This window comes from Lasiosphaeria miniovina, assembly GCF_030549165.1.
Source record: "Lasiosphaeria miniovina strain SMH2392-1A chromosome Unknown B0T26scaffold_1, whole genome shotgun sequence".
In the NCBI taxonomy this organism is placed as follows: domain Eukaryota; kingdom Fungi; phylum Ascomycota; class Sordariomycetes; order Sordariales; family Lasiosphaeriaceae; genus Lasiosphaeria; species Lasiosphaeria miniovina.
This window is the reverse complement of record NW_026848220.1, coordinates 6,771,185-6,792,219: the sequence shown is the minus strand read 5'-3', so window position 1 is coordinate 6,792,219 and position 21,035 is coordinate 6,771,185. Positions and strand designations below refer to the sequence as shown.

General features: G+C 54.0%; 7 protein-coding genes across 7 annotated transcripts; 3 read left to right on the top strand and 4 right to left on the bottom strand.

The window, feature by feature from the left end:
- Positions 1-577: 577 nt before the first annotated feature.
- B0T26DRAFT_87332 (RGS domain-containing protein) lies at positions 578-2,086 on the bottom strand. Its single transcript, XM_060447989.1, has 3 exons — positions 1,747-2,086; positions 1,000-1,687; positions 578-931 (listed from the first exon to the last, which is right to left on the bottom strand). The coding sequence occupies exons 1-3, from the start codon at positions 1,926-1,928 to the stop codon at positions 695-697; spliced, it is 1,107 nt and encodes a 368-aa protein (XP_060303799.1). The 5' UTR covers positions 1,929-2,086; the 3' UTR covers positions 578-694.
- Positions 2,087-3,116: 1,030 nt separating this feature from the next.
- On the top strand, positions 3,117-3,658 carry B0T26DRAFT_737407 (putative 60S ribosomal protein L31; the record flags this gene model as incomplete). The annotated part of the gene is made up of 3 exons (XM_060443443.1): positions 3,117-3,212; positions 3,268-3,342; positions 3,455-3,658. 3 exons carry the CDS (start codon positions 3,117-3,119, stop codon positions 3,656-3,658), a joined length of 375 nt encoding a protein of 124 aa, XP_060303798.1.
- Positions 3,659-4,135: 477 nt separating this feature from the next.
- On the bottom strand, positions 4,136-4,782 carry B0T26DRAFT_634676 (ubiquitin-conjugating enzyme/RWD-like protein; the record flags this gene model as incomplete). The annotated part of the gene is made up of 3 exons (XM_060436653.1): positions 4,136-4,238; positions 4,295-4,627; positions 4,688-4,782. The coding sequence occupies 3 exons, from the start codon at positions 4,780-4,782 to the stop codon at positions 4,136-4,138; spliced, it is 531 nt and encodes a 176-aa protein (XP_060303797.1).
- A 544-nt stretch (positions 4,783-5,326) lies between these two features.
- B0T26DRAFT_690098 (kinase-like domain-containing protein) lies at positions 5,327-7,870 on the top strand. Its single transcript, XM_060441065.1, has 3 exons — positions 5,327-5,449; positions 5,854-5,930; positions 6,031-7,870. The coding sequence occupies exons 1-3, from the start codon at positions 5,447-5,449 to the stop codon at positions 7,595-7,597; spliced, it is 1,647 nt and encodes a 548-aa protein (XP_060303796.1). The 5' UTR covers positions 5,327-5,446; the 3' UTR covers positions 7,598-7,870.
- A 1,411-nt stretch (positions 7,871-9,281) lies between these two features.
- Positions 9,282-10,196, bottom strand: B0T26DRAFT_618342 (uncharacterized protein; the record flags this gene model as incomplete). The annotated part of the gene is made up of 2 exons (XM_060436025.1): positions 9,282-9,926; positions 9,996-10,196. Coding segments are annotated over 2 exons (846 nt in total), but the record flags the coding sequence as incomplete, so codon positions are not given.
- A 2,407-nt stretch (positions 10,197-12,603) lies between these two features.
- B0T26DRAFT_631628 (uncharacterized protein) lies at positions 12,604-14,667 on the bottom strand (the record flags this gene model as incomplete). Its single annotated transcript, XM_060436371.1, has 3 exons — positions 12,604-13,733; positions 13,814-14,527; positions 14,595-14,667. 3 exons carry the CDS (start codon positions 14,665-14,667, stop codon positions 12,604-12,606), a joined length of 1,917 nt encoding a protein of 638 aa, XP_060303794.1.
- Positions 14,668-17,149: 2,482 nt separating this feature from the next.
- Positions 17,150-20,378, top strand: B0T26DRAFT_633042 (uncharacterized protein; the record flags this gene model as incomplete). The annotated part of the gene is made up of 4 exons (XM_060436504.1): positions 17,150-18,467; positions 18,528-19,373; positions 19,479-19,730; positions 19,813-20,378. 4 exons carry the CDS (start codon positions 17,150-17,152, stop codon positions 20,376-20,378), a joined length of 2,982 nt encoding a protein of 993 aa, XP_060303793.1.
- Between the last annotated feature and the right edge of the window lie 657 nt (positions 20,379-21,035).

Below are 21,035 nucleotides of genomic sequence, written 5' to 3'. Positions count from 1 at the left end.
CTGGAACCTTTCCACTAGACATACCTATTCACTCGTACATGCTGCCAGAAAAGGCAATGCTACTGCTAACTGTTTCGTTCCCAAACGCCACTTCACCCACATTCGGAAAAAAGAAAGTCGTATAATACATCCATGCTCATCCATACCTTGACCCGACGTGACGTGACCTGACTGACTCTCCTGTTGCGTACAGCATGAAATGAGATGATAGAGGTAGAAAAAACATACAAGACATCATCAAAAAGAAAAGAAAAACAAGGCGGCGTCAACAACCTTTTACCGTAAAACACCCCATTCCCATGATTCCAGTTGGTATACCCCTATTCCGCACATTGTCATTGCAAACGCCTGGCAAGCTTCTTCTTCCCCTTCTAAAAGCCTTCTCTTCCCCGCAAGATCCCCGAAAGGTGGGGATTTGTAGGTGTGTTTTAGCGAAATTCTCCGTAATCATTACGCCCATTTGCCAGTAAAATTTCAGCCGTTGACTTTTCTTTCTCGGATCCCATGAAAGCAGTAGAGAGAGAAAATTAGACAGCCATATCTTATTGTGACGATGAATTCTGTAGCATTCCCATGTTGCATGATTGCTTTTCAAAGATGCCGGTAGCAACACGTTGTATATGTTGATTTTCGTGTAAGCAAGAGAGCAACCGCAGCAACGGGCTGCTGAAGTGTGCCGAGCCCAAAACCTCACTCAGAGTCGCTTTCCGGGAACAAGTATGAAGAGCACACAAAGCGCTGCGTCAATGAGTACCGTGACCGCGAGGACGGTCAAGGCCCGCCGGGCAAGCATCCTCCGGACGTAGGCCTCCCGAACTCGAGAGAAGTTGAAGGGCGTGTATTCGCTCGCTCCAAAGAGAGCAAGAATGGGATCCAGAGAATACTGATATGAAGCGAGACAGTAGACACCGACGGTGAACGGTAAGACGAGCTACAAGATTGGTCAGCCAAATGCAGGAAGAGAGGTGAACAACGGAAAAATACGAAAAATAAATGTACCCAGAGCCTAGTTCTCCGTGACTCATTGAGAAAAATCAGGATAAAGGCCGCCCAGAAACCACCAAACATGGATACCAGACCAAGAATGAGACGCATGATGAGTGTCGGGGGGATGAGATTCCCGAGAGCCTTCATTCTGAGAAAGCCGGGAAACGCATCTCGCTCCATCGCTTGGAAGACGTAGTCCTTGGCGACATCAAACACCTCGGGATCATCACGTCCAAACTCCTCGATGGCCGTCGTGACATCTGCCGTTATCGAACCGGGCAGTGTAATCTCGCGCTCCGCATTCGGCATCAGATACGTATAGAGTATCTTCTCGGCGGAAGCTCTAATGTCGTTCCGCGCCACAGTATGGGCGGGCGAGTTGGAGTCCGTCGTAACATCTCTCGCCGAGCCAACGTTTGGACTCGGTCGGTCCCGTCTGTCGTTGCTACTTTGCGGAGAGTCATGGTTATCTGCGCGCTCTTCCCGCAGGAAGGATGACAACTGCGCATCCACGCCCCTCTCCTTTTCTGTGGCGTACATCGACGGTCCGGCTGCAGGGTGGTGCATGTCTCCTAAGCCCTCTAAGATGGCAGAAGACCGCTTTGAGCCCTTGTCTAGTTCAGGGGTACCGACTAGGACGGAGCGCCGTAGCTCACGGACATAATGGCGGCATAGAGACATGTGTTGAGCAACATCAAGCCTGAGTATTTGAGTAAGCAATCTTGGCTCATAGAGCGGGGAATGTAGAAGAGAACCGACCAGAAGTCGAGATAGTCAACTGAACGCTGCTGGTCTCTCATGTAGATGTAGAATGAAAACAAGTCGACTGGAGGGAGCGTCCGCCGGCTGAGGACCTCGAAGAGAGTCGGAAGACGGTCACGACCTAGATCAGGTTGGGGGGAGGGCGAAGATCCCATCGGATCCGACACTGGTTCCGACATTGTGGGAATTACTGTGAATTCGAAGGAAGAAATAACGCAGCGGGGCAACTAAAGACTCTAGCAAGCAGGAATCTAGAAGACCCAAGATTGTTCTGCGCGGGATGCTAACAGCCTGCTCAGCTCGAGGTGATCGGGCCGGAATGCCAGAGACGTGGAGGGTGATATTATTCGGAGGGCGCTTATTCCCAATGTCGACTGGACTAGTCTGGCAATGGCTGATGTCTAGAGCTCGATCGCAGGGGCTTCTAATCGAGGGTTAGCAGCTTGAGATTGTTAGAAGACCGTTTGCTTCGTAGCATGGACAACACGATATTGAGTGATATCTTGGATGAAGGCGTTGTAAGGGCGCTTGTCCCCAGGCTTGACAAAGATGCGCTATGTTCACGACCGTGTTGTAGTCGTGTGGCACGAAGTATTGGAGTAGAGTTTCCGGGTTACCGTGGAAAAAAGGTTTGATCACCCACCTGGCTTGTTAAGATCGGCACCCGCAACAGCGACACACGCCGTTGCCCTTCTCTCAACCGACAATGTTGCGAACGCGCTCCTTCGAATGAGCGTTATCTGCTAGCTGAATAATTGAAAACACTCTGGCCTGAAATGAACGTGTCCCTCGCTTCGTGCACGGCGACAGAGAGGCGATATGTTGCGGATTTCGAGGCTGTCGCGGCGAAATTGGTGATGCAGAGTGCTGTTCAGATGGGGATCTGGGGACGAGATTGGCATCAACGGTTTCCAAGTCCCGGCACCCCTGCAATCGTGAGGTCTGATGAACAAGGGGGTCCAATTGATTTCAAGGTTGGTTGGGGGACGCTGATTGGCTCGTGCTCATTTTGCGACACTTCAGCTGGCGGACAAGTGGCATGCAAAAGGTCAGAGTGGAGGGGTGGGAGTGTGGGGCAGGTAGAGCTCGGTGCCTTCCCGCTTTAGGAAAGTTAGCCGAGACCTGAGCCCAGGTCTCGCACTTTCCCAGATTTCGTCAAAAATCTAGTGCAAAATTCACGGAGGGCTACCGCTTAATTTCCAAAACCGAACGACACCTCGACGCCCTGAACCCCATCACCGAGCGAACGAACGTCTCTAAAGTACGTACACCACAGCCTCAGCCAATGCCCTGATCCGATTCAGTTCAATCTCCTCGTCGCGGAAAACGGCCTCGCCAGATATCGTACTAACTCGCTCTCCGTCAGAATGTCGTCCAAGGCAAAGCAGCCCGCCGGCAAAACCCAGCGCTCAGCCATCGCTGACGTTGTGGCTCGCGAGTACACCATCCACCTGCACAAACGGGTAATGACACCAGGAACCAGATTACAAGAGGACAGGATGCTGACTAGATGGGCAGTTGCATGGCGTGACCTTCAAGAAGAGGGCGCCTAAGGCTATCAAGGAGATCAAGGCGTTCGCCACTCTGTCCATGGTACGTGGAGGACCTCTCAACTAGAGTTATTAGGGAGGCATTTGCGAGCAGCCTCAGATGCTTGCTGTCGCGTTACGGATGGATAGATGAGACTGACAATGACGACCGATAGGGCACCACCGATGTCCGTGTCGACCCTCAGCTGAACAAGAAGATCTGGGAGCAGGGTGTCAAGGGTGTCCCATACAGACTTCGCATCCGCATCTCGCGGAGACGTAACGACGAGGAAGGCGCTAAGGAGAAGCTGTACAGCTACGTTCAGGCCGTCAACGTTAAGAACCCCAAGGGTCTGCCGACTGTGGTTGTGGAGGAGTAAACTAGGGGACGGACGCAAAAGGGGAATCGACGACGGGCCGTGGTTCGGTTTCGGGGCGGCATTGGGCTTTCGGAGTTACACATGGCATCTAGCTTCGCATTACGAATTCAGGGTTTCGTAAATACGACACGGCACATTTGATACCACAGAAGCCCTTTTTCAGTGATGAAGGAACTGCTGGGAAAGCTGCTGTGTGGCTAGATCGCTTGGTTTTTGTTTGCTTCCAAGTAATACGCTTATGGACAACAGAAATGACTATTAAAAGCCAATGCTTGATGTACTTGACAGCCTGCACTTCTAGCAGACAACGATGGGAATATCCATTCCATGAACCAATTCCGTCCTGGAAAATGCAGTCCCAACCATCCTAGGAACCATAAGCCTTACGCCAGGGTTCCAAAAGCATGACAAATACACAGAATGACTCCGGTTCTCCTTTCCAATGCGCTGCCCCGTCCCATTCACCTCCTGGCGCGCCTAGTCTTCATCGATGTCCTTGTGCCGGTCCATAACCTTGGCCTTGAACTGTGACGGATCCTTGTCCCAGAGCTCCGCGGCCTCGCCGTTCAAGGGAGACGCACTGCAGACTTGTCAGCATTTCCAACTCTAGGTAATCGGTGGTGGGGAGGCGCATACTTGTTTGGCTCGCCGAGGAGAGACTGCAGACTCAGTAATACGGTTTGGATGTTGTACGCGGCAGTCCACTTGTCCTTGAGGATATCCAGGCAGATGCGGCCCGAGAAGTCGACGTTGGGGTGGTATATGGGAGTGATGAACAGCACGGTAGGCGGTGCATATGGGTAGTTTGACGGGAACTCGAAGCTGAGCTTGAAGGTGAGGCCCGAGTACGGCGTGTCGTCGGGGCCATCGATGGTGGCCCGCCACGAAAGTAGATTGCCGTCGGCGGAGGGGAAGGCAGAGACGCCCGGGGCGGGCGATGTCATTAACTGCATGAGCTCCGTCTGCAACCTGCGGCAAATTTTCAGCATGGTGTTAGTGACCTCGGGCCGGTGCCGGTGTCTTTCTTACCTCTTTGCGGCATTCTGCCCATCGGGCCCCTTTCTTGCGCCGGCCAGCTTAGTAGCCTGCAGGCTGCCTGGAGCCGAATTCTGGCTGTCCTCCATGCTGTAAGACATGATAGCCCGCTTTGTATAGGCAAAGAATACGGCGAAACAACAAGGGCGTGAGGAACAATGGGGTGGGTGGTGGGTGGGTTTCGCAGAACAAGTCGGCTTCTGATTCTGTCCAAGACGGGTTAATATAGTTGCTCTGTACCGATCGCAAGCCCCAGCACAAAGGGCATGGGCAAGCGGCAAGGCAAAAATGATTTCGTACCTGTAGCACCAAGGATGCCGGTTCTTAGGAGTTGTTGGTTGTCAAGGCTCGGAAGACGTTCGAGGTCGTCGGAAGGCACTTTGTTCTGGTAGTGGCAAAGGAGGGTCAAAGAGCCACCATTCATTCCGTGTTTACAGAAGGACCCGACTTTGGGAAGCGTCCCCCCACAGGCTCCCTAGTTACGACAGGGCCCCTCTATAGCAACCACGACGCACCCGGACCACCCACTGGCCCATGCGCCTGCGCCTGCGCCTCAGGGTCCAAGGCCAGGAGGGATGCTGCGAAAGCAAAAGGACCCCGCCAGCCAATGAAGCCGCGTTTGCCTCAGCCGTCCTCAAACAAAACACCATTGCAGCTCCAAATTCGGGGAACCTGTCAGAGGAAGCGATTAACACGCGACTTTCACGCGTCTCTTTAGGTTTGCATCCAATCCGCGAGCATATCATCTTGAAAATGGTGAGTGCACTCTAATTTCTCGAAAGCACCTGCCCAAGCCTAGCATTTTTGATCTGCTTGATCTTTCTATTTTCGGCTGCATCAGCCTTTTTGTTACTTACTCAAGCTACCGCACTACACAGTAGTCTCCAAAAAGCCTGAAAGTACTTTACATCTTCTGTACTTATTCTGAGTGGGCGACTACCCCGTGTTTTGCATTTCGGCATTTCAGCATTTCAGATCGCAGCATCTCGTTCAGCCTTGCTCTGATTAATACCCCTCCACCCCCTTTTTCACCCATCGTCGATTGGAACACGGCGTGCCTTTCTGCATACCCGCCACACTCACCACCCAAAGCCATAAGCACCTGTTGTTGCTGCTTCATGATCGTGACCTACATCCACTAAACCAACATGCAACAACAGTCGCAACTAGATCCCCTTCCAAAGGACCTCCCCTTCCGATTCATCTCGAAGACAATCGGAAGGGGGGCTTATGCATCGTGAGTGAATTTAGTCTTGAGTCTGGACAAAAGGGGCAAACCCAAAAATAAGAACAAAAACATAAACACAGGAACGAACAGCTCACTAAGGCGCTTACAGCATCCGCAAAGCCATTCCCCTAGATGCGACGTCACCAGTCTTTGCTGTCAAGCTGATAAACAAGCCCTATGCTGTCAAGCAGGGCCGTATATCTGCCAAGCAAATCGCCATGGAGGTGTCGCTGCACTCTCATATTGGACAGCATCCCAACATCATCGAGTGGTTTGCCACCGGCGAGGATGCCGTCTGGCGGTGGATTGCCATGGAATTCGCCGAGGGCGGCGATCTTTTCGACAAGATTGAGGCAGATGTCGGCGTGCTCGAAGACATTGCTCACGTCTACTTCTTGCAGCTGATCAGCGGCGTGAGCTTCATGCACTCCAAGGGCGTTGCCCACCGAGATCTGAAGCCCGAGAACATCCTGCTGTCGGAGAGCGGCAACCTCAAGATCGCAGACTTCGGCATGGCCACCATGTTCGAGTACAAGGGCCAGAAGAAGCAGAGTTCTACCATGTGCGGCAGCCCGCCCTACATTGCGCCCGAAGTTCTGGCCTCGGCCAGGGCTGACCGGAAGTCGCCCAACGCGGCCAAATATTCGGCTGATCTGGTCGACATCTGGTCTTGTGGCGTCATCCTGTTCGTCCTATTGGTCGGCAACACGCCCTGGGACGAGCCCACTTCAGGCAGCTGGGAGTTTCAGGAGTACGTGCGGACTCAGGGCCGAAGCACTGACTCACTGTGGGAGAGGGTCCCAGCCGACGTCCAGTCCCTCCTCCGGGGTATGATGAACATCGACACAAAGAAGCGCTTCTCTTCCACACGTATCCGCCAGCATCCGTGGTATACACGGCGTAACCCTCTCCTCACCGACGATGGCAAGGTATCCGACCCCATCCATCTTGCCACGCAGATGCTCGCGGCCCTCCGGATCGACCTCAACGCGGACCCGACACCCTCGCAGAGACAGATGCATGCAGATGCGATGGATGTCGACTCTCGGGGCGTCGCTGCAGACGACTTCTCAAGGTTTCCAGCTACGCAGCCCGATATACCGATCCAGGACAACCTGTTTGAGTGGGAACGGCCAGCCACGCGGCCTCTGCTTCAACTCGGCGTCTCATCGTCGCAGCCGCTTACAAACTCCGACCTATTTTCCAGGAGCAACCGGGGGGCGCACGGCGCTGCCCTCGACGCACTGGCCGACGAGCCCACCATGAGCCAGTTCTCGCAGATGCCCGGCGTGCCGCTCAGCCTCACGCAGCACGCTCGCCGCTTCCGCGACATTGTGCCGGCCTACTCGCTCACGCGCTTCTACTCGCACATGCCGCCCGACCTGCTGATCCAGATGCTCGGCGACGCGCTGCACCAGCTCAATGTACCCCTCCCGCCGATGCCCCCGGTGAACTTGCACTCGGACCATATCATGACACTCAAGTTCAAGACGATGGACGGCCGCAACCAGAGCCTCCATGGCGACATTTCCGTGTCCAAGTACTACCTCCCCAACGAAATGGTGCTGTTGGAGGTGCATTTCGTCAAGATCAAGGGAGATCCGCTCGAGTGGCGTCGCTTCTTCAAGAAGGTCGCCGTGCTCTGCAAAGATGGAATCTATAACAGTGAGAATTGAAGCTTGGGGTGGGAGGTTCGTATACTACGGAGCAGAAGGCGTACGCGTACATAGGATTCAGAGCGGTAGCGACATAAACGGCAGCAGCAGCAGGCATTGTTTGTTTAGTAGCTAAGGGTGCATGGCTATTAGGACAGGCGCTAGGGAGGGAAACGGTACAACGGCGGTGCATCCATTGGTAGAGAGGGAGGGCTCCCATCATAATTTGATGTTCCATTACAACACACATACATGGGAATTTAATGGGCTCGTTACGAGTCACAAATACATTTACATACTAGATCCCAGAGGAGAGAAGAAGACCCACGACCCAGGGTTGACTATTAGACGTGCACATTGAAGACATGAAAAGTACCACGCATCGTTTTAGAGCAAAACATGTCTTGGTAAATTTATAAGGGGGTATCTAAGATAGGTATGTATGATGATGACCGATGTGGCCATGTTTATATGAGTGTATGTATGCATGCATGCCAAAAATGATGAAACGCGCGAAAACGACCAAACAAAGGAGAGGGTGGGACAAAAAGAAGGAACTCTGTGGTATCTAGGGTGAAGGTGCGCAGTGTGACAGGGGAGGTATGCCTATCACCGCCCTTTTGAGCAAGGTTTGCGAAAATAAATGGGGGAGGCGAATGGGGAATGCATGGGGTAGAGTGAGAAAGGGGAAAAAAGAAGCAACCTCCAAACCAATCTGCCATGACCATGTGTTGTCTATAACGAAATGAAAGAAATGGGTATGTATGCGATATGATATGATAATCGCCTCCACCAACACCACTTCCTGCCTCCAAACACGTTTTATTTCTCTGAACAAAAGGAAAAGAGAAAAACTTTGGAATTTATGCTAGAGGTTAGCCGCCCACGACCCCAACAATCAAGGCAAGAAAAGACGGTTTGCCTCGTCCCCATCCTGCACGTCACATGGTTTCTGTTGCGTAGACATGTAGCCACCCGCACTCGCTCCTTGGGTCCAGCAAAAAAATCTGAACAAGCAAACCACCCCCGCCTGTAGTCTTAAACGGCCTCGCCTCGATGCAGATGAGAGAAAGGGAAAGACAGGGAAAGCATGATGCAGGACAACAGAGAGGAAAATAAAACTGCTCTCGTGTGCCCCGTTGCGCAAAGAGACGCAACGATCAGAACATAGATCAAAATTCAATATTAAGATCTCATCTCTCTGGGACATGGAAGCCAGAGTGCATGTAAAAACGTATCACGGGTAGCCCCAGCCGTCGTCACCGTCGTCGGCGGCAGCAAAACTTGCTGTCGCAGCGGTTGCAGTAAGAACAGAGGCTGATGAAGCCGAGTAGGGGGCCCGGACGGCTGCCCTGTATCTCCACCATGTCGTGGTGGTAGCCGGGATGTCATCGTCGCTGTAGTATTGGTGGTGCTGAGGCTGGACGTGGGCATGGGCATGTGCGTTGGAATATGGCTGGCGATAGTAGTCCGGGTCCGAACTAGTGCTCCGCGCCCTGCGAACAGCGCGGGCGGGGGCGATCGCATATTCCCGCTGTTGCTGTTGCTGATCCTGCAAGTAGTGTCTGCGCTCCGCAGTGACCCCGGAGCAGGGGTAGTAGCTGTGATGGATGCTTGGGTCGTCCTCGCCGCCGCCGCCGCCGCCATCGTCGGGTCGGTCCAGCGACGATGGCGGCTCCGCGTCGTCATCGGCGAACCCGGAAGAGATGCGGAACCGCTCTAGGTCTGCCTCGATCTCGCCCAGGTGGAGGGCGCTGTCGGGGCCGGCCCAGTCGTCGATGAGGCTGGCGATCTCTTTGAAGCCGGGGGTGTGGCCGCCGTAGCAGCGGGCGCGAAAGCCGCAGCAGATAAACATGTAGCTGTGGACGAGCTCGTGCAAAAAGGTGGAGATGAGCAGGCGGCGGCTGTACTTCTGGTCCTGGAGGATGGGCGACGACAGCACGATGAGGGTCTCAAAGCCGCGGGTGGTGGTGCTGGCGCGCCGTAGGGCCGTGGTCCCGATGACCTTGCTGTCGTACTGGGCGCTGGACTCGTGGGACCAGTCCCACATGACGCGCTGGCTCAGGCGGCCGTTAAAGAACATCTCGTTGGCGGCCGAGAAGATGCTCTCGAGCGAGTCGTTGTCGAGCGGGTACTCGGCGTTGGCCCTCGGGCTAATGATGCTCCGGAGGATTCGCTCGTGCTTGGAGTCGGGAAAGCGGCGGCGAAACATGGCCATGTGGTCCCGGACCCGCTGGGCGGCTTCGTCGTCCTCGAGTAGTTCGGTCGAGGCACACCGCTCGGTGGGGTCGGGCCGGATAGAGAGGCCGGAGGCTGTCCGTTCCAGTTCGCAGGCCGCGGGTTCCGGGGACTGGCGTGGGTGAGACTGGGAGCGGGCCTGGGCGCGGAAATGGACAGGGGAATATGTATGGGCCTGTACCTGTGTATGGAGGTGGGCATGCTGGAGTTGGGGATACTGTTGCTGGTGCTGTTGCTGGTACTGGTGCGGATGCGGGTGCGGGTGAGGGTGAGAGGGTAAGGGGCCGAGCGGGTCGTCGACGGGCTCGTAGGCCCGGTGAACATGCTGGAGATAATGCTGGGTATGTTTTGGCCGCTTATATCTCGAGTTCTCATTCTCGTCACCGGCATTGTATGGGCGGCGTTTGAAGGGAGAGGAGAGTCTGCCGCCCGAATAGCGGACCGGGGAGTGGTCGTCCCCGCCAGTAACCCGGTGAGCCATCGGACATGCTCGGTCCTGGTTTTTGTGAGAAAAAAAAGGCAGGAGAGACGGCTTGTCCTTTTCTTGGTGGTCTGCTGACCGATTGATCGGCGTGGAAGCAGAAACGGGAAAGACTCCAGAGGAACACGAGAATGCCGGGAAGCCGGTTGTGGTACGAAACTGAACCAAGACGCTTTAGAATCGCGGCACCTACAAACGAAGTAGAGTTGGACTGTCAATAAGACAAGGAAAAGCAAGCAGCTAGGCCAAGTTGAAATACAGTACCCAAAGTACAAATAAGGTAGGTAGTAGGTAAGGTAGACAGGTTGGGCGTCGTGGATATGGTTGGTACCTGAGTCTGCGGAAACAGCCAACCGTGGCCTAGGTATCCGTTCCCTATGTGCTCCGTACTGGACAGAGAGTATGTACCAATGGACTCGGAAGAGAGCCGCGTTCGCCTCACTGCTAGTATCCAGCCGTCATCCGAGCCGTATCATTTGGCCAGCGCCGTGGACAAGTCGGCGGCCCCTTGCTTGGGCCACCCAAGACCCAGTGCGGGCGGAGAGGTCGTCGCCAGAAGTCGATTCCAGGAACTGACGGTCCTTGGCCCCTCTGCTCCTCTGCTGCATGCAGGTAAGGTATGCACAAGCAGGCAGTGCCGCATGTACTTCCTCGCTCGGCTTGGCCAAACAGGGAATGCTCAGGACAGGACGGGGGGACGAAAAGAACTCGGCCGGGATAGAACTGGAAGCGACAGCGAAGCCAAGGAAATATCACTCAGTTGTTTCCAGGTTGACTGACCCCATAAGCATTGGCATTGGCACCGATGGTCGGGTCAGACAGAAACATGGCGGCAAAACCTATTTCGTGTTAGGTCACCCTCCACAGCAGCGCTCGCTCCTAACCTAAACCACACCGACCCAACCCGACATAACCTGAGGTATGTACACAAGTGAACCCCCTGGGTAAGGGCCTGTCTTTCTTTGAGAGAGACGAGCGGTTGCAGCCAAAGTCCAGCCGCCAGACTCAGCGGTGTGCCTGTTTGTTGTCTGCCGACCGCCACTGTGCATCCTCCGTCCAGTATTATTGACTACAGCTTGCGGACGTGCGCGGCGCATATGCAGCAGCATTTGCAATACTGTAGCAGGGTACTTGGGTGTTGCGTAAAGCAGTTTGTTAGGCAAGGGATGCCTACAGCGCACTTCCTCTTTCGGGTTCCTCTTATTCTATATCTCTTCTTGTCCACTCTCCATCCGTACAGGTGGAAGCTGGATTTTCTCTCCATTTGGGTGGTGTTCCAATTGAGCCGATGCAGGCCACCTCACAGGGCAGCGCCTTGAGGGGCGAGGAGGAGCGGGCGAGCAGGCGACCGCATCGTGCAGATCTGGCGGGGCCTGGCAGTGGGGAGCGGGAGGCACCCGTGGTCCTCATGGAAGGGATGGAGGTGATGTTAGAAAAGAAAACCGCCCCCCGGAGCCTAGACGGGAATGGAACATCCGAGGACCGTCGTGGACCACGCCGGCTTGATGGGAGAGTTGGCATTGGCCGGACCACGCGAGCAAATCTGCACCCGCTCCGGCTATCTTGCAAAGTGTCGATGTCTGTTCTGTGTAACTTGGTTTGAGGCTTCCAATTTCAGCATGAAACTACGGGGCACAAACAGTGAAGGGAAGCGATTAGCAATCAGCGCATGCCGGAGCAATTCATGTGGATCCCGCTGTGGTGCCCTGTATTCCTAGGCAGACGCACCGTGGATGGCCCAGATGGCCCAGCGCCGTGGCGATTGGCTGGCAAGCGTCGGCCCGCCCTGTCAATTGGCTGCCTTGTTTTTCGGCGACATTTGCTGGCGTCCCTAATGCCGTCCACTGAGGCTGACTCTGACAGGGCACACACGACATCCATCCAGCAGACATGGCAAATCCCATGACATGGTCACTCACTACCTGTACCTACCTAGGCATACTCGGTGCTAATCGTCTACGCACCTAACTTTCAGCGCAAACTGCATGAACATTTCAGCGTCAAAGAGGCCATCTGGCCTGCTTAGGGCCACTCGAAGACTTCTGCTTCAGGGAACAGTGCATATCATATTGTCGCGACCTTATATGTGTCGCACATAATGTCTGGAAGATGGAGCCACCTTAGGCAGGTAGGTATATTGTCCTGCATCGCAATAGGTCGACGTCTGCTGGTTCGAGGACCGCCGAATACCAAGAGTCTGTCTATCGCGACGTATACCTGATTGCGTCGCCGCCTCGCCAGCTATAACCAGTGCCCGGCTCGTTTCGTGGAGCTGCATAAACGCGACTTCTTACGCATCGCTGAGCAATCAAGGCCTGTAACCGCTGCCGATACCAAGGTTCCGGATAAAGCGAACGTCGTCAGCCTGTCTTTCAAGCGCTCGCCGCATTCTCTCCGAGTACGCCTTCTCTTCACTCGCTCGGGCCAGTGTCTCCGGAGACGCGCCCTCGTCTGTCTTCTCTTTGAAGTCGGTGGCTGCGAAACGACTTGACCCCGAGAACGTAACCAATCCCAGTTTCTCCCCTGTCCAGAACAGCAAGTCGTTATCGTTGACCCCCTCACCGGTATGGCCTGATCGCGTCGGAAGCAGCTTCCGCGCAATGTCGTCGGATCCCGGCATTGACGCGAATATCGAAGGCCCCTCGGTCATCTCGCTATGCCCTATCTTGCAGCGACGAACGTCTGTGAAGCCATCTCTCTCAAACCAGTTCAGATACCCTGACCCGTCAGAGAAGACAATGCGTGTGCCGTGGCTTACGACGGAGAGGAGCTTGGAGTGCGACGAGCTCTGCCGGTTCTGCAAACCCGCTGGGCTTTGCGGCAATCCCGTTATGCTATATATCTCGAGGGATCCTTTAGTATTGTATTCGCCGCAGGCTATGAGTGTCTGGCCCTCAGCAAAACTCTTGGATTTCTCAACTTGATCGAGGCTCATCAGTCCCCTCCGCCGAATCTCACTGTCATGGACTGAGAAGGGGTACGGGAGAGAGGTCAAGCTGCAAAGTCTCGCACCCGAGTAGATCGAGCCTTTGATCGACGGGAACTTGCGCCTATCGTAGTGAAGAATGTTGGAAAACCGACCGGCCACGTAGATCTCGTCTGACAAATCAGCCTCAAGGCCGGGGCGCTGGGGATGGAGGATGCTCAGTGGCCCCGGTTGGGCGAGCGGTGCATACGGGGGAAGAGGATCGTCGTCAAAGAGGTTCCGCAAACTTCGTTCGTAGAAGTCCTTCGCTCCCATGCGATCAAAATCGTCTATCCTCTCGAGCCCTTCATTGCTGCGAGGCTTCCGGAAACGGTAGTCGTGCAGATGGATTCCAAGACTGGTCCCCACAGTGAGCGGGACACTTGGACTTGCAGCAGACAAGGCTGTGATAGACCATGGGAATGATTCGCAGCCAACAACCGTGAGCCTTTGTAGGTCGACCTCGATAAGATCTGCACGCACGTTCGGTTAGCAGACTGCCATTCCACAGCCAAACCTCTTCTCCCTTCGCGGTCCACATGTACACACTTACGTCCTTGGACTGCAAAAAAGGCAAGATGGTGGTAGCTGTCAATGCTGACGCATTCCGTCACACCCGAGTCTACCCGCTTGGACCGCCGGTTGTTATCCGCCCCAGGCCCGTCGATAAACAGTATCCCCGGCCTGCTCCGGGCCACGATCGCCCCCCTTTTTCTTTTCGTCCCATTTACATCCCAGATGCACACGCTTCCGTCATCAAGGGGCGACACAGCAAAGAGCGTCTCAGTGTCACAGGACACCCCCTCGCGCACGCCGTCGGGGCGATAGAGGGCAGCTCCCCTGGACTCAATGAGCTCTCCTCCGCCCGAGGGCCCCCCGATTCGCGGTTGCTGGAGCCAGTTGACAACAACATCCCCATGCCGCTGAATGTATTCATCATACCACGAGATGCGTTCTGAGGGAAAGCAAGGGTCCCAGTTTGCCACGATGCGGACCAATTCCCGCTCCCTCGGCTCGCCGCTTGGCAGAGATCCCAGTTTATCACCGTCGTCATCGTGGTCATTGACGAGAGGGCTGCCGTCGGTAGACGTGAGGGGATCCTGCGGACGCACCCCGCTCGTCAGCCTGAAGAGCCGGTTGCGGTTGAGGGCCTCGAGGTACGACGACTCTTGGAAGCATTGCGACCGCCAGAAGCCATTGTCACGGGCGAGAGCCCGAAAGCCCCTAGACACCAGTTGAAGGCTGATTGTTTGTCGCGGCTCGAGAACTGTTGCATCGCAACCTCGGTCAGAGCAAGCACCATCAAATAAACCACAACTCCCCTTTTCACTTACACGAAATAATGTGGAGCAGAATCTCCCCGGGGAGACTCGCCAGACCCGCTGCTGGTTGCCCGGGAGTAGCCATGCTGGGGCAAGGCTGCTAAAAGATACCAGGTAGGTCCGAATCAAGGGGTAAGGGGTAAGGGGTAAGAGACAAAAGATACAACAAGAAACCAAAGTTACGGGATACTTTGGAGCTCAATGGACTATCCAAGCCCCGGAGAAGGTAGCAGCGGAACTAGCAGGCATTGGGCTGTCACGTCGTGCTTTGTAGGAAATATATAGGGTAAGGCTGTTTCTGCTCAGTTGAATCCTCGCAGAAGAGATCGAGATCTCCAGGGGCTTCCCCCGTCCGAAAAAGGAATAGGGCGGGGGGATCTCGCTGGCCGGACGGAAGCCCCGACACCGAAAAGGAAGCGTGTTTTAGGGGTCGGAAGCTTGGGAAGAAGCTTCGGGAGTGTTCGAAGACCCCACTCACCTCCCCGCGCTAACCAACCCTTTTTTTTGTGGTGGAGGTGAGGGGATTGAGGAAGTTGGGGTTGCGCTGCGGCGGGGACCCCAGCACCACCACAAATCAGCTGCCGAGATCGCACCATGCCAGGGGTTGGTAAGTGTGATAAGAGATAAGACCAATTTAACGTGCGCTAGGACTTTTTAGGACGTGGCTTGAATAAATCCACGCCCCTGCCGCTATCGTCCATTTTCTCGAGCGGAGCCTCTTTCAACGACACACGCTCGTGCCACAGCCCGTTCGTCTCAACTATCTGTCATCTCAAAGACCTGTCGAAATGCATGTTCTTATGATGCATTATCATATTTCATCCTTCACCAGCCTCTATCTACAAATATGCTACCCCTCATCTCTTTCCAAAATTTCCTTGTTTTTCTCGGGATAATTTAGCTCCCATTTGGAGCCGAGTTTGGCTCAAATGTTTTTGTTTTGTTTAAGATCGCGGTTGGTCTTTCTCCTACCCCTTTTCACCTCCTATTTCCCACAACCATTTTCTGACATTATGCGTGAATGTCGCTACGTAGCTGATTCTCACTCTTTCATATGCGGTAGCTTTAAGGACAATCATGGCTTTCGTCGAAACCAATATTCGTTGTCGTGATCCTTTGCCATGTACCTCCCTCCATGGTGGAACATGCTTTTGCCTCGAAGCTTGGTGGCTCTCTGTGAGAAGCTTTAGTTCCATTTTTGTTTATTTTTGTGGCTAGTCGTCCGATGCTGGATTCCGAAAGGGAACTTCAGATGAATCCGTGTAAACAGTGACCGTATCGCTTTCCACAGAAGAAAATAGGCCAGGATCTGCCCAGACACACACATCAATTGAACAGGATTTTCCTTAGGGATATGTTGGCACGTTGGCTATTATGCCAATATCATATATCCGTAGACATGGCCTACGTGGATTATTCGTTGTTGATAGTGATAGTGAAGGGGGGGTCATCACCGAGATCTTCTCCCCCGAGTGTGCAATTCTCACCAATACGATATAGTCTATCAATCCTAGTCCCTATTTAGTGGCGACAAATGGGTTTGTACTCCGATTGTGGGTGCTCAGGCGGACTAGATGGTCATAAATTCAGTCCGACCATTTGGGTAAGAAACAGATCACGGGCGCTACTTGGGATGATTCCAACTTGGCGCGCGAAATCGAAAAAAATTGGGCGACGCGTCAATCAGTGTTGGTATCCAGGCCGACCAAAGCAGGACACCCGGCCACCTAAGGTTCTCCCGCCCCTCTCTGCCCATATTTCCAACTCCCAACTTCTGCGTACCTTCCACTTCCAACCTTCCCACCCCCCACCCTCTTACCTTCTCACCTTCCCACGTTCATTCAGCCTTCAGCCTTCCGCTCCCTATAGCCTGTTCCTCGACTCAAGTCCAATCACTGCAGAAAGTGTCCGATCCTATTCACCGGCTTCTCGATCGCACGTTTACCGGCTCTTTCCCTCGGGTACCCGGGAACCAGAACGCATCGGGAGTATTGCGCTCGCCTTCGCAGCTTCCACCACTCAGTTTACTCGTTCGTCTACTCTACCGCAGTTGCATCACCTTCACCGGTGTCTCTTGTCTCTCACCCGACGCAAGCTGAGTCGGCGGGCTCGACGCGGACCCGAAAGTCCATTTCACCGCCGCCTTCCTGCAACCTAGAACCGATTTCCTAGGTTCCATTTCCAGACACCTACCGCCCCTTTCTCATTTGCAAAGAACACTGGCCCCGATTCTCTAACTCGATCCTAATCAGGAATAGAAATCTTCGTCGAAGAAGAGATCGCGGGCTATGCAACCTAACTGTTGAAATAATTGCTACCTTTGATTGGCTCCCATCATCAGATCCGCGAAGGCGGACAGCAGCGACCATTGTGTGTAACATCCCATCGATCGGACGACAAGCAAAGGTGCCTAAGCTAATTGTTCCACTTTGCAAAGACGGTATTGGTGAAGACGGTCAAGCATAAATATGTCAGGAAGTAACGATGAGGACGGAGGCGGGGCCGGAGCGGACGGGGACGCCGAAAAGGGCGGGAGCGACTGCCTCGTGGGGAAGCCATTGGCGGACATGGAAGGCTCTACCGAGTTGCCTCCTCTGTCTCCTCCGCAATTGCCCCTTTCTAAACATGGACGGTCGTTGACGCCCAAAGGCCCCAAAGGTCATCGCTTCACCAATCTCGGCGATGCACATCTGGCTATCACATCGAGACTGGCGTCGCGCTCTGCCGGTCGCAGCATCTCAAGCACAAAATCGCCCGCCTCGTCCAGCTCATCCGTCAACGTCCTTACTCGGACGACAAACTCGGTTGACTCGGCGCCGCCAGCCCAGCCTATGGAGTTCGCCTACGCCGACCGCTCCGTCAACGGACGATGTCTGACCCTTAGCTACACGCTTGGCCGCTCCACCACCAAGCTTGACCATGTGCCTCGCGAGCCGCCATTTCAAGAGTCTGACGAGATCGTACAAGCCCTATCTACCGGCATTGGCTGCAACCAGGATTCTTCTACCGGCAATAGCCCCTTTGATGATTCTCCGGACAATCGAGAGCCTCGAGAAACCGGAAGCACAGTGGAAAACATCTACAAACAATACCTTCCCTCTACGCTCCTCGAGTCCTCTCCCTCAACCGGTCGCGGTATATCCTCAAATGACCAGGACCTTCAGTACCCGCTGAGTCCTTCTGCCAGTGCGCATGGTGATGGCATCGATGTCAATTATAGACTCGAGGATATGAAGAGCCAGGAACTGCCCCGAGTCACACAAAAATCCGATGGGCATACGCTTAACAAGGCCCGATGGGACATGTACTTTTCGCCAGGAGATGCCCCTGAAGTTCCATTGCCTGACCTTCCTCATATCGATGACGACCCCCAAACATCGACGGGTGGCCTCGGCAACGGCTGTGTTTATTACGACTCCATTACACAATCCCCCAAGTCCCTTTCAGACTCGCAAGATTTACTCAGCGGGGTTCCAAAAGAAGCAAAAATCGCCGGATCCAGCCCTTCTGCTCTAGACCGCACCGCACGCCATCAATCAGGCCCTCTTCTTTCTAGAGAACCGTCGGTAAAAACCCGACCGGCCCACAACAGTGCCATCAGCTTTGGTGCGCTCTTCACCCACCCTGGTCACCCACAGTCTCTGAGAGAGCGATTGCAGCGCGAGAGTTATATTAGTCATTGTGGCCTGTCCAATGCCGGCTTCTCGAGTGGCGGGCTCACTTCAGACTCGGACGAGGATCCTTTCAAATTTGACCGTGGATCCTACACAATTTTCCTCAAGCCCTCGAGGGAGAGAGAAGTCAGTGCCGCGTTACGCCGAGTGAGTGGTATTAGCGCCGCCCACACCAAGGGAACAGTCTATAGCCCACCAGCAACGCCGCCTCGTGAGACTGTTCCTCCCGTGCCGCCTTTGCCAACACAAGAAGATGTGAAAGCAACCGAAGATGCTGTGAGAGTCAACAATCCTCTCTTCAACAAGCTCCAATTCTACCAGGCTTCAGCTGTTGAACACGCTTGGGAGGGTGAGGATACCCGCAATCAGATAAAAATCAACGTCAACGTCAAACCACCGAACGTTGATTCCGGTCCACAAGAACACCATGACATCGCGGGCCGAGAACCGATCACAAACGGATTGGGGATTGATCCTTTCCACCGAATTGCTTTTGGGGGTGCAAGCGATGGGGGTGACTGGGAAACAGTTGTCACGAGCACCGGGCAATTTGATAGCAATCGTGCGTGTGCTTCAGGGACAGATTTCAATGAGATGCTGCCCGCGAAGATCACAGGGGGCAGCATTGCCGACTATTCGGACTGTAGCAGCTTTCCAGTTCAATCCTTTGACGGGTTTGCGTCAACTGATAGAATTTTGCAGCACCCGAGTGGCGATGCAATTCCCAGTACCCGCCACCTTCGGACACTGAAAGAAACTGGTCGCCCGATATTCCTTCCCAAGCCTCGGATCCACCGAGTCAACGGTTACCCTCAGGACTCGAACCGTCTCTTCACAGACCCGACGACGGGGACAACAAGTTCATCATCTGCCAGAGCATTCATCTCTGAGAAGTTTATAGCACCTTTCCGCTCCCAAAACTCGAAATTACGTGGCCAGATCCGAAATGTCTACAATAATCTCGACCAGCAATCCAAATTTAAGTCTCAAAACTCGTTCTTTTCTGATTGCTCGGGAAATGGTGGGGCAGCGAAGGAAGCTCGAGTCAATGGTAGACGCCAGGACAAAGCAGCGCCTATTGCAAATTTCAAGGAGGCCATGGCCCGCAAAGATAATCGTCAGGACAACATTATTAGCAGACGGTTACCCGAGACTCCAATTCCTGACGAATCACTTATTAGCAGCCAAGAGAATCAACCTGCACGCACCCAGGCAAGCCCAGAGTCACAGGTTCTTTTCGACTTCCCATTGATCCCGCTGGCAGAGGCAGCGAGACTTCAAGCTATCCGGCGGGAAAGCGGCGAGGATGGGCAGACATATGCTAGTAGCACAAGAACGCGCAAGAATTCCAGCATCGTCTCGTCGCGGGTAACTCACAAGACGACTCCCCCAACGCCGTCAATGGTTGCAAGGCCGCTGCCCACCCACTGTCGCCGCCCAACACCTTTCACCGCTCTAGAGAGTGCTACCCCTCGTCATGGCCCTAGCAGCTCTATAGGTATACTCACCAAGCCCCAGCTTATGTACCCTGTATTTCCACTGACGCGCCAAAACAGACAGCAGCGTGAACTATGGGAGAGGCGTGTCTTATATGTCTCCCTTGAGCAGTGGAAGCCCGCCCCCGCCCGGTATATCGATGTTTCCCCATTCTTGTAGAAACCCGTTCAGTTCTGTCCATGGCTCCTTGCGAAGCAACTCGACCTTCCCAACTCCGCTGCTATCGTCCGACACGCCACATCTCCGAACAAAAGCCAGGCGAGACCGAGTTCGCCGTCTTGGCCAGGTTCCTGATCTCCGCGACTTGGCCAACGCTGAAGCAGCGACCGCATTTGGGATTCTCAGCGAAGATGCTTACCTCTCGTGGGAAGCAAGGAGACGACGTCAGCTTTACTATTATCTGATGTGTGCTCTATGCATATTTCCGTTCATTGCTCCGCTGGTTTACAAGGGGACATTCGACTCAGCTTTGCGCTGGTACACCAAAGGAGAGACAGATACGCTGAACCGCAAACAGCGCCGCCGCGTCCTAGTCCTTGCAAGCGCTTTTTCGGCTATTTGGTTGTGCACGATCGCTGTTGTCGTTACTCTCCTTGTGAGCCGGAACAAGAGCAGCCGTGCCTAAAATATGGCCTGTTGTCTTTTGAGACTCGCTCTCGATGTAGATCTTTAGAGGCTGTGCGAAAGCAATCTCTTGAAGGTCTGAAGCATTTTGTTTCATTATTCGCATATCAGGCTGTCTGTCGGCAGCTTTAACATTTCTGGAACCTTTGCATGACGATTCGAGGAAAATGAAATGTCATTGAAGGTGCCTAGGAGGGCAGGCGCATGTTCAAGTAGCTACGTGGATGGTCTAGTGAACGGTTAGCCCAGTAGAGAATTCGGTACATGCGAGGGACAAATATGATGCCTTACTTTATCCGGTTTGTCTCATTTCTCCATTTGGGGAAGGTGAATTGCCTTTCTACAGTAACTCTTCTCGCGTCCCCCAGCCAAAGCCAATAACCAAAGGGAAACCCCCCAAGGTCATACCAGGTTAATAATGATAGTGTTAAGAGGCCGTTTGACTACATATCTTCTGCAGGCTGACTGGCCGTGGGGTTCATGCTTGCATTATGGGCTAAATCGCCACAAGATGCCATCTTGTCGGTACATTATTTTGCAACTAAAAGTATTCCTGCTCCTGTCCCTCCAGTTCTAGATATTTATGTACCTATGTTCCCGGCGAAACAAGGAAAGATGGCTGACAAGGCCAAAGCAGCAGAAAAGAAATGCGAAAGAA

Excerpts from the sequence above, each read along its gene's own strand:
- B0T26DRAFT_87332 (XM_060447989.1), bottom strand. The coding sequence starts at position 1,928 with ATGTCGGAACCAGTGTCGGATCCGATGGGATCTTCGCCCTCCCCCCAA. Across the intron at positions 1,688-1,746 it reads GTTGACTATCTCGACTTCTG|GCTTGATGTTGCTCAACACA; the intron begins GTCGGTTCTCTT and ends TCAAATACTCAG. Across the intron at positions 932-999 it reads CACGGAGAACTAGGCTCTGG|CTCGTCTTACCGTTCACCGT; the intron begins GTACATTTATTT and ends CCAATCTTGTAG.
- B0T26DRAFT_690098 (XM_060441065.1), top strand. Across the intron at positions 5,931-6,030 it reads GGAAGGGGGGCTTATGCATC|CATCCGCAAAGCCATTCCCC; the intron begins GTGAGTGAATTT and ends AGGCGCTTACAG.